This window comes from Thunnus maccoyii, chromosome 12, assembly GCF_910596095.1.
Source record: "Thunnus maccoyii chromosome 12, fThuMac1.1, whole genome shotgun sequence".
Lineage (NCBI taxonomy): Eukaryota > Metazoa > Chordata > Actinopteri > Scombriformes > Scombridae > Thunnus > Thunnus maccoyii.
Window position 1 is genome coordinate 30,672,215 of NC_056544.1, and position 12,335 is coordinate 30,684,549.

At 44.7% G+C, this 12,335-nt stretch overlaps 1 protein-coding gene across 1 annotated transcript; it reads right to left on the reverse strand.

Moving 5' to 3' along the window:
• Positions 1 to 497: 497 nt before the first annotated feature.
• Positions 498 to 10,856, reverse strand: vcpip1 (valosin containing protein (p97)/p47 complex interacting protein 1). Its single transcript, XM_042427759.1, has 3 exons — positions 7,778 to 10,856; positions 3,980 to 4,066; positions 498 to 1,689 (listed from the first exon to the last, which is right to left on the reverse strand). Exons 1-3 carry the CDS (start codon positions 10,413 to 10,415, stop codon positions 875 to 877), a joined length of 3,540 nt encoding a protein of 1,179 aa, XP_042283693.1. The 5' UTR covers positions 10,416 to 10,856; the 3' UTR covers positions 498 to 874.
• Between the last annotated feature and the right edge of the window lie 1,479 nt (positions 10,857 to 12,335).

Genomic DNA, 12,335 nt, shown 5'->3' on the forward strand with positions numbered 1-12,335 from the left:
ACACGGGAGTCGGGACGACGTGGTGGTGGTGGGGGGGAAAGCGGATTCGGGTGATGAAGGCGTTGATGCGTACAGAGAGGCCGGTGCACTTCACTTCTCAGAGCGTGCACTTTTGACGGAAGCATGTTCGCGGGACGTTACGCCGCCGGCACACCAGCAGCAGCAGCTCCCCCCCCTCCTCCTCCTCCTCCTCCTCCTCCTGACGGCAGGTTAAGACTCACAGGATTCTTCTATCTACAGGAATGCGTCTCACACATGAATCCGAGTTTGTTTTTTTGTTTTTTGTTTTTTTAAATCCTCGGATCTCGAAGCGTGTTTATAGCGAGAAGATTAGACGTCTGCAGGTGGGAATCTCAGGGATTAAAAGATACAATCCTACCACCACACGGGCGACTCTGCGATATACTGCAAGACAGTCGTTTACGATACATCATCAACTGAAGAGGGAAACTTATCCTAACGAAAAAGGCAAAAGAACTTCTTTCAAAAAGCGGGAATCAATCATACGCTGTATTTATTTATTTTTTTTTTTTACTGCATTCTGAAGTTTTCAGTTTGACAGCTGAGATGAGAGTGTGTACCAAAGTGCATAGAGTTCAAACACACACAGCAGCAGCCTCGGTATTGCAACACAAGTGTGATATCGGTGTGAAAGTATCAATGATGTATCGCACGGATCGTGTCTCCATGTATCCACGACTTTTCCCTCGCAGAGTCTGTAGAGAGGTGAGGACGGTCGGCCCGCTCTTAAGTCATGCAGTAAAGACAACGAAACACGATGAAGACCAAAGCTTTAGGATCCGACCTGAGGCGTTACGACCCACAGATGCCGGCCGGGCGGGGTGGAGGCGGGGCGGGGATCTCGGCAGAGTGATCAGGAGTGATCCATGGGTTCGGTGGCGTTGCTCTGCTCGGCGTCCTGGCTCTCCATCTCCTCTGGTTCCTCCGTCTTCCCCTCTGGTTTGCCGGCTGCTGCCGCCACCGCCGCCGCCTCCGCCGCACCTGCTGCAGCTGGGGGTTCGTGGTTGGTGGCAGATGTTGGCTGGCCGGCTCCCGTCTTAGTCCCGCCTGTCCGCTCCTGGCTGGCCCCTCCCCCTGCGGCAGCCGTGCTCTGCTGCTCTCTCAGGTGGCGCTCCATGGAGGCCTGGATGGAGGACACCATCTCCTGCAGCTTCCTCCGCTGCTGCTCCATCAGGCTGGGGTCCACGCCGCGGCCGTCCTTCATGGTGACGAAGCCCGGCGCCATGCGGACCAGCTCCCTGGTGGCGTCCTCGGGGATGTCCGACAGGTCCGGGGGGCCTCGGGACACGCTAGCGCTCAGGTCCACGCCGCTGCTGTGCTGGCGCGTGATAGGTCGGTGTTCTGGAGGGGAGGAGCCCCCACTGCTGCCCAGAGAGTGGCCTTTACCCTGGAAGGCAGTGACGCTCTGCAGCTGCTCCTTCTTGCGCACCACGCCGCCACTGCCCAGCCGCAGCACGCCGTGGGACGGACTCCCCTCTCTGCTGCCCCTGGTGGCCGCCTCCGAGCGCAGCTGGACCAGCGCCTCCTTCACCAGCTCCTCCACCTCGGGGCCGACGGGGAAGTGACCGGCAGTGTCCACGCAGAGCTCCAGCCGCTCCTCTGCTGCGTTGTAGACAAACGTCTTCCCCGTCAGGTGAGGCAGAGTGCAGTGCTTCCCGTCCATCAGCCCTGAAAGAGACGATGAGTGAAGACTGTTCAGGACACCAAATCAAAAGTTATCTCTCCCTTAACTGAAGTTACCTGAATATAACGAGGTTCAGTGTAACCTGAATATAGTAAACAGGGCTGGTTATGCTTTGATTGTTTTTATATTGAGGCCATTATGAAACCTTACTTTTTACCGTGAGTATAAATACTTTTCCACAAAACTTAGTTGTTAAATGTTGAGTTTTGAGAATTTGAGTTACCAAAGATACAGTAAGAAATGAAGAAAAGTGATTTAAATCAGGAAATATCTGATCAAAAAAAGAAGTGAACAAAATTTAGAATCTGCCAACTTTCAGTCTACGATGTTTTGCTCGAAACAGACTACTCGACTCAGTATCGACCTTTCACAGTAAAAGAATCACTAATCAGCAGGACGTGTTGCTGGTTTTGAATATGGGATGTGTTTGTGTCAATCTGCCACAATAAATAAAGTAAAGCCTTACAAGTGTTTGATTTGATCATATAACCTTAAAATATCAAGCATGTCGGCAGTGACTTCACTGATATTTTGAGTGAATCTTAAAACAACAGTCAGGAGCCCAAATGAACAGTGAAACCTGTTTTTCTCGCTGTAATCATTCCTCCTGTTCATACTGACCATTAGAAGATCCCTTCATAATGATCCACAGTCCTCCTTCTGTGCAAAAATGTATTTCAAAGTTTATCTGAAGCTAATATGAAGCTTCAGCGTCCAAATGAGTCAAATCAAGTAGATATCTTTCAACGTTACAGTCTTTTTACTGTCAAAGTCCCTCTTTTTGTTACTATACTTCTACCTGCAGCTCAACAGGGAAACACTGTCCGAGGAAACACAAAGAGGGAATTTGATGCTAAAAAGACTGTAAATGCGTCAGATATCCACTTGATATGACTAACTCAGACTGCTGAAGCCTCATATAAGCTTCACATCAACTTTTAAATGACTGTGTGGACACACTGTGGATTTTATCCTCCATCACTTACATTGAAAGCACATTTGAAGGATCTTTTAATATCCAGTATGAACAGGAGGAATGATTACAGCGAGGAAAACCTCTTTCACTGTTCATATGGACAGACTGACTGCTGGTTTAACACACACTTGAAAAACTGTGAACTGGTCCTTTGAACCTTCCATACATGCAGTACCACAGTTTGCCCAGCAGATGTCTCCAGTTCATCTCCACATGTTTTTAGACAATCAACCACTTTAGTGCTTTAGAAAGTTTGGTTTCATCATCACTGTTTTCATGACAGTTTTTGAAACTAAATGCCAAGAACACAATTCATTCACTATTAAGACATTATTAAAATATTACTGACATTATAAAAGTGTTGATGTCTTTAAACTTAAAACCTCATTTGTCTTTTGATTAAGAATGACTTGTAGACATTATTTACTTTATTTTAATCACTTATTATATTTGTGTTGCAATTTATTCCCTCATCAGTTTTATGTCTTTATTTTTTGTTTATTTTATCTAGCTTTTTATTTCACTCTATTATTATTATTATATATATTTTTAATATTTTATTTTATTACATTTTCATAATATTTATTTCTAATGCACATTAGTCTCAAATTCTTTTACTGTTTACTGCATTGTACTAACTGTATGCGAGGGGCTCTACAAATGAATTGCGGTTGATTTAATTGATTGATTATTGGACACAGGAAACCTGATTAGTTGGATAAATGAGGTTACTTCAAGTTTACTGCAATGTAGTAAAAACTGGTTACTGTGAACTCTTGTATGCACATGACCGGACGTCTTGTTCACATGATTTACTGCAAAAAGCTGACTGTAACCTGTTTACAGTGGTCAATGTAACGACTCAAATATTGTACATAATAAGTACATTTTTTGAGGTCCCTTAAATCAGTTTTTACATGTTATGCTACTTTATGTTTCTACTTCACTACATTTCAGAAAGAAGCTTTAGTCACTTTTCAGATTCAAACACATCCTGATGCTTTGTTACAGACTAAACTACCCAACAATATAAAAAGTGTGAAAAGTGCTCCACATTGCATTAAATGCATCAGTAAAAACAGTTCAAGTATAATAAATGCACTCTGCATGATGCCGGTTTGTATGATGAGTACTTTTACTTTCAGTACATTTTGCTGGTGATACTTTTGTACTTTTACTTAAGTAACATTTTGAATGCAGGACGTGTACTTGTACTAAAGATCTAAATAATTCTTCCAGCACCGCCTGGTTACTTATCTGTATGAAAACGAACAGCTTGAGCTAAAAAACAAACGTACCCATGTCCTTTTTGACAATGTTGTAAAAGACGCCTCCCTGCTGGAATAAGTGCGGCAGCTTCTTTGCGTACGACCAAACGTCCTCACCTGGAAGAGACGCAGAGAGAAACAAAGATTTAAAAAAAAAACACATCCGAGACTCGGAAACTCAGCACAACATTCAAATGTTTCTGCAGGCTGGATATAATCTGTACAACTCCTCATGCAGTTATAACAATCCACAGCTGATATAACTGCTGTCTTAAAAGGACAATTTCCTGTTTTTTTACAGTCCAGGTCTTGTTTTTGTAGATTGCTCCATTATTTCATCAGTTATGGAAACGTTTTACTCCCCAGTTTGATTTGACTGCAGCTTAAACCTTAGAGACCTTGATTAATGGATTAGTCGCCAACTTAAATGAATCGCCAACCATTTTAATAATTGATTAATGGTTAAGAATCATCCTTTAGGAAAAAAAATCCATATTTTCTCATTCCAGCTTCTTCCAGTGAATATTTTCTGGCTTCTTTGGACAAAACAAGACATTTGAGGATGTCGTCTTGGGTTTTGGGAAAACCTGATTGACATTTTTCACCATTTTCTGTTTTTTTATGATCTAGACAACTAATTGATTAATTAGAAAAAAAAAAATCAACAGATTAACTGATAATAAAAATAATTGTTAGCTGCAGCCCTCTGGTTCAGAATCCAACTGGACTTCACTGATAAACCCTGTTGTTGAGTTGAGTCTCTGAGTCCGTCTGTAAACTGAAGCAGCTTGAAGAAACTGCAGAGCGATGATTGATAAAACTCTACCCTAACCCTAAACAGGTAGAAAAAAAAAACCAGTGAAGGTAAAAATAATACCTCGATTTTTACAGCGATAATAATTCAGATCATCTAATTCTTCATACATCCTCTTTTGATAAAAAAATTGCAATCACAATCAAAACTAGAAATTTAAATTGATTTCTTGGGATGAACTAAACATCAATCGGCTTATTTTATCGAGGGGCTGCAACTAACGATTATTTTCTCATTTTGTCTATAAAATGTCAGAAACGCCTGTTCTGACTTCTTAGAGCTCGAGGCGACGTCTTCAGTTGTCTTGTTTTGTCTGATCAACAGTCCAAAATCCAAAGATATTTGGTTTATTATCATCTACCACACAGAAAAGCTTCAAATCTTCACATTTAAGAAGCTGCAACCTGCAAATATTTGGCATTTTTGCTTAAAAAAATGACTAATCGCTTCGGCTCTACGATAATCATTTTAAATTGTCTATTCAGTATCGCTGTGATGTCAAAATTTTACTCAAAATAATACGCCGATCTGAAAAGATTCATTTTTTTAGATTTATAAAGCACTGTGACTGTGCACTTTCACTCATTTTAGCAAAAATACATTACTTTTGTTAACATGTTATGAAAGATTTTTCAAATGGAGACATTTAATATATTATATCATATGTTTAAAAATAAAATATGTGGGTAATCTTGACAAAAAAAACAAGGTATGACTATGTAAAAAAGCAGATATGATATTAGTATCTAAACATTATTTCTGACACTCAGCTGTGTGAACTCTCAGTTTACAGAAGCTGACTGATGATGTTTTGTTTGAAAACTGGACGGGAGGATTATTGAATATGAGCTCTTGCTAACAGGAAGTGCAGCGTCAGGCCTGCGGAGCGTTCAGGAGCTCAGAGTGCAGATGAAACAGACGCTCTCTGTTACGCTGCCTGCTGACCGGCCGATCTGTTTATCTGAACGCAGCCGCGACCTTTGACCCTGTTGGCAGGTGAGACGGGACTGGGACCAGATGCCTGAGTCAGCACAGTCAACACACACACACACATACACACACACAGTCCTGCTGTGGTGGGCGTCGCCTGTGACCTCTGAGCTCAATCTGCTTCTCAGCCGACGCCTGCGGCTTGTTATTCACCTGCCTGTTGCGACGACCAATCGGGAACCGGCATGCACCTGAGGCGTACACCTGGACCAGAGTATGTGAACAGACTGAAGCAGCAGCAGCAGCAACAAGTTTCCTCTCATGCAGCATTACAACCACTCTGCTCTCACTCCACAAAAAGCCCCCCGCTGCAGGTCACTCTGGACCAAATGCAGCTGCATTAAACAATGAGAGGTGACATTTAGAAGCAACGTGAACACAGTCAGCGTCAGTGGAAACACCCACACGGAGGCAAACAGATGCAGATTCAGTACAGGCGGTAAAAACCGAGCTGAAGACACTTCTGCTTGAGTTGAAAATGTTTCAACACGGGCCAAAAAAAAGTGATCCTGTCTGCTGGTTTTCATTTAAAACAACACTTTTTTGCAAACCTTAAAGATTCCCGCCAAACATATAACATACAAAAATACTTTGAATAATTATGTCTAATACCGTAAAAGATCTCCTTCAATGGAAGTGATGGAGGCCAAAATCCACAGTGTGTCCACACAGTCATTTAAAAGTTGATTGAAGCTTATATTCAGCTTCAGCAGTCTGAGTCAGTCATATCAAGTGGATATCTGACACATTTACAGTCTTTGTGTTTCCCTGTTGAGCTGCAGGTGGAAGTATAGTAACAAAAAGAGGGACTTTGGCACTAAAAAGACTGTAACGTTGAAAGATATCTACTTGATTTGACTCATTTGGACGCTGAAGCTTCATATTAGCTTCAGATAAACTTTGAAATACATTTTTGTGCAGAAACTGTGGATTTTGTCCTCCATCACTTCCATTGTAAGGTCATTATGAAGGGATCTTCTAATGGTCAGTATGAACAGGAGGAATGATTACAGCAAGAAAAACAGGTTTAATGTTCATTTAGGCTCCTGACTGTTGGTTTAAGACACACTTGAAAAATTCTGAACTTCCCTTTAAGGTGAGCAGACTGAAACTTTCCTCCTTCAGCAGATGAATGTGAAAACAACACCAGGCTCAAAGCCTTTTTTCATGACTTAACTAATGAAGTCAAACTTCTTTAACTACCATACAAGAATAAGACAGAACACAAATAACTGCCAAAATAAAAGCAGGATGACGACTTAAATTAGGAATTATCGGGTCAAACCATAAGGAAAGAAGACTAAGAGTCTCACAAAACAGTTCTGAACAGTAATAACTCAAAATCAAGATCTCTTCACTCCTGTTGTAGATCTTTACGTTATCACTAGTAATATTGTGGGAACTCAAGTTAAACTTTAATCAAAGATGGATTTAACTGAAGTGGAGCTGTCTGAAATATGAGTTATGAGTCTTTAACTGGACGTCGATGTAACAGAAGTGACGAAACTAACTTTAGTCTGAGAAACTCATTGAAATGAATTTGTGAAACTACAGTCAGATATGACTTTCACTTCTGACTGGTCAGTAGAATTACAGATATATTTGATGTGAATCTGGTTTGGCTCTGAAAGAGTTCGTTGAACGAATCACGTGATTGAATTATTCTCACCGATAATCAATAAAAATATTAAATATTTGGTGGTTCTAGAAAAATACTATTTATTATTATATTAATATTGTAGACAATGTTAAAACATTCTGCTTTTCTCTGTTTGACATCACCCAACTGAATCATTTTGAGATTTTCAATCTAACTGATCAGTTAAAAAAAATAATGACGCTAATCACTCAATCTGTGACCTTAGTCCAGCTGATAAAGTGACCCGACACCTTCCACCTGGATGATGTGTTTTTCTCTCTGTGTCACGGCTGAACTGTGTGTGTTTGTAGGTAATCTCATGAGGAGGAGGTGGAGGAGGCCTCAGGGGAGGCATCCTACATGTCACACTTCTCTGTATTCTTACCCATCAGGGTTGCTAGGAGACAGAGGGAGGACATCTCAAGGTCAATGCTGTCTTGGAGTTCACGGCTGCTCATCCTGCCGGACGTCACGGCGTCCTCGCTCTTCACTGAGTGTGAGCTGGAGGCGCGAGGTATGGAGGCCGCGGGGCTCTTGTCCTCGGGGCCCCTCAGTATCTCCACCGTCACCCTGTCGCCGTGCTGCAGCGCCACCGGCTCGTTCTCCTCGCCGTCCTTAGGCGGGACCAGCTCTTTGGGCGGGAAGCCGTAGCGGATGCACTGCTGCGCCGGCGGCACGCTGAACTGGTTTGCGATGCTCCTCTGCAGCTCTGAGAAGGTGGTGTGGGCCTGCAGGGTCAGCATGGCCTGCCTGCCGTCACTGGTGGTCACACGGATTTTCTTCTCCTTACTGGACGAGGAAGGGGAAGAGGATTTGGTGGGCGTGGCCGGAGCTGAGGAGGAGGAGGTTTCAGGAGACCCGCTGGGGGAGGATGTCCGGCCGTGGCCTTTCTGCTCCTGCTTCAGCCGGTCGGTCCGGCGTTTCTGTGTGACGAAGGCCTGCTCGCTGATGCTCTGCTGCAAGCTGCGCTCCGCCCGGCTCATCGTCAGCTCCTCCTTGTGGAGCGTCTTTGCTTTCTGACCTGTCAGGATGATCTTGGTGGGCGGCTGGGGGTCCACCACCTGCGGAGTCTCCGTGGTGTCGGTGAGGCGCTGGGCGTGGGCCCCGTCGATGGACACCGGGTTGTACTCATCGGGGTTCTTCTTGGCAGTGTGATGTAGGATGGTGTTGACGACTTTCTGCACCAGGATCTCGCTGCCAAACTCCCCTGGGAAGTGTTTAGTGACCAGCTTCATGGCCACATCATACACATTGCTGTTCAAAGCCGGTTCAGTCTCATACTGGAACCAGTACACCGTCTCCCGCACCACCCGGCCCCCCCACTCCAGTGTGATGGGGAAGGCCTCAGGGAGGTTGTCGTACTCCTTCCCTTCCCAGTAATGCTTAAAGCCACACCCACACTTCCCGCCCTGGGAGCGGGTGTTGGTTCTGTCCCCGTCCAGGTAAACCACCGACCCGTTGCCGTGGATGTGGCGTACTGATGTGCCATGACACCAGTTGCAGGTGTTGAGGGAGCTCAGTTTGTAATCTGGGATGAGGACGTCTCTCTGAGGGTCATACGAGCAGACTACATTGTTGAGCGGGAAGCTGTAGTTCTTGTCCGGCCGTAGCTGACCGTGTGTGGACTTGGCTAAGTTGTAGAGCTTCCCGCCAGGAACCAGCCACTCTGCCGGCACGTGGAGCTCAGAGAGGGCACCGCAGATCAGGCAGCGGTGCAGCCGGTTCTCCATCACCGACTTCTTAGCTGCCTCAGTCACCTCCTCCGGTTGGATGCCGATCACACCAGTGCGTCTGTAGACGTACTGGTGCACGTCGGCCACCAGTGACGGGTGGATGCTGTGCTTCTCCATGAACACCTCTTCCATGGCGTTGACCAGCCTCATCAGATATTTGTCCTGCAGGCTGCGGTCACCGCCAATCACACAGCTTCCGTCCGGTTCCAGCTTGATGTACTTCCTGATGAGCTCCTGCGGGACACCCCAGGCCTTTGGCAGCAGGCGGGCCGGCAGCTTCGGCAGCACCGTGTTCTTGATTCCCACCAGAGGGATGTAGTGGTTCCTGCCAGAGCTGCTCCAGGCGATGCAGATGGGTTTGTTGAGCTTCCCGTCTTTCCCCCTGCACTGCTCCTCCGCCACCAGCCCGGGCAGAAAGGTGGCTGAGTAATCCCCTGAGCTCCTCATCCCGCTCAGGGAGTCCAGCAGGATGATGGGGCGGTGCAGGACGTTGGCGAGGCCGAATATGTGGATGTTGCGAAGCCCGAGCGGGACACCTTCAGGCGGGATGAATAGAGGGTCGCACTCGTTGATGATGTCCTCCCACTCAGCAGCATCAATAAAATCCTGAAAGAGGCTCTTGTAGCGGTCCAGGTTCTGCTTGAAGTTCTGCTTCAGGTTCTCTCTCAGGGCGTGCCAGAACAGTTCTCTGCCCACCAGCGCTCTAGACACGGCGTGGACCAGGCAGTGCCCGTCTCCATCCACATGGACGGGGATGAGACATTCTCTGCTGCCATTGGCTTTCTTCACCTCCTCCAGAGTGTCGTGGAGGTAGATGAGACTCCCGGACCGGTCCTTGCCGTAGCCCATGGTGGAGACATGGTCCGGCTCGATCAGGAAAGCTCTGTCTCCCAGCAGCGAGCAGTCAAACATCTCGCCCTGGTTCATGTCTCTCAGCAGCCGGGCTTTGCCCGTTTGTTTGTCCATGCCGTACCTGGTGAGGACCGGAGACAGCAGCTTGCAGTGGTAGTTGGACAGCCCCATCACCTTCACTAGCTCGGTCCCTTTCTTTGGGGCCCCGGTGACGCCGAGCAGCGCATTTCTGAGCAGATTGTGGAGCACAACATCTGGATCCGTCACTTCTTCGACATTTATCAGGTTCTTCTGTTCGTGGCGCTGACCACACTCGGTGCACTCGATGCTAACGGAGCCGTGAGCGGGGAAGAAGAGCCTCGCCTGACATTTCGGGTCTGGGCAGGTACCAGACAAAATACGCTTGTCTTTCTTCTTTGAGCTCTGCAGCAGCGACATTTCGGGCGGAGAAAAGCTGAAACTGTGTGTCAGCTTCACAGAATCATGATAGTCAGGCTGTCAGACGGGCTTCGACTCTGCTAACCAGAGTTATTTACCAGAATAACACAAGAACAACACGGAAGCGGCTGTTTTTTTCTCTAGCAACTGACCGTTGCAAAACGTAACTACGTCATGACGTCGAGTTATGGGAGTTGTAGTTTTTGCGGTGTAATTGCTTTCCCATATGTACTCACGATACTCGAAATTACTGTCTTTTCTTTTTATCTTTCTCCCAATATTTATCAGAAACCACAGAATACCTGTTTGGGTAAATCAATATTTATTGTTAAATGATTAGAAATAGCAATCTTAACGTTAAATTGACTACATTTACCAGAATGCAACACGCTGCAGTGACGTTTTGTTGTGTCAGGAAGTCAATAAAGCGGAATCATGGCTGTATGAGCAGAATTGATGGATTGTTTCACGAAGTGTTTTAATAAATCTGGTCACTAAGATGTAATAAAACCAGTTTTGGCTGCTTCGGTTTGTACAGTTTTGTGGGGTTGTGGGTTTGTATAGTTTAGGCCATGAAGCTAGCTGATGTTACCGACTACTGAGTTTACCGGTTAACTTGGCAGTAGCTACTAGCCTGCTGCTAACCGGACTCTGAGCTGCTCACTTTCTAGTTAGTCAAGAAAACGTTAATACAAACAATAATGACAGCTAGTCGCCTGAAACAAGCCGTGTATGCTAACTAACGGCTGTTCAAAACGGTGCGTACTGAGCGGCCCGTTAAACCGATAATTTCCCTGTCTGGACCTGGAGCTTTGAGAGAAAAGATGCTGTCGCCGAATTCCTCTCAGAAATATGACAATTCATTGTTTATTTGCTCACCGGCCATTATTAAGAAATTAAATAACAAGACCAATGCTTCAATTAAATAACGGGTGACTCTTTAACAATACGTCACACATTTATCCATCAAGTTGCTTTTATTTTAATAGGATTTTTTTTTTTTTTTAGAAATTTGGTTCATTCTTGCTGCTGCCAGGGTGTAATGGTGGCCGAAGACTGGGGAAAAGGGTTTGTTTTTTTGTTTTGTTTTTAAATAATACAGGTATAATTCGTTAGATGTACGGCTAACTGAATATTTGGTGTCTCCTGACAATTCATTTTTACATGTTGAAATGTGTATGGTCAAGTTTTAACATTTTACGGATTTCGACCGTTAAACCCTGCGGCGTAAAAAAAAATTATGGTCAGGCTGAGGATTTTACCCCACATAAGTGTGTTTATGAGAACAAACTTTAATGTAACACCTGAACTAATACAGACAATGGATTATGAGAAAAAAACATTACACCATTACATCAGATGAGCAATTGATTAATATTAAAGGACAGGTTCACACTTTTTCAAGTGTGTCTTAAAACAAGTGAGGAGCCCAAATGAACATTAAAACATGTTTTTTCTTGCTGTAATCATTCCTCCTGTTCATACTGACCATTAGAAGATCCCTTCATAATGCACTTACAAGCTTCAGAAGCATCCAAATGAGTCAAATCAAGTAGATATCTTTCAACGTTACAGTCTTTTTAGTGCCAAAGTCCCTCTTTTTGTTACTATACTTCCACCGCAGCTCAACAGGGAAACACTGTCCGAAGAAACACAAAGAGGGAATTTGATGCTAAAAAGACTGTAAATGTGTCAGATATCCACTTGATATGACTGACTCAGACTGATGAAGACTCATATAAGCTTCACATCAACTTTAAAATAACTGTGTGGACAGTATGAACAGGAGGAATGATTACAGCGAGGAAAACCTCTTTCACTGTTCATATGGACACCTGACTAATATTTTGAGACACACTTGAAAAACTGCGAACCTGTCCTTTAAGTCAGATATGCAAAAATAAATAATTTTGTAATATC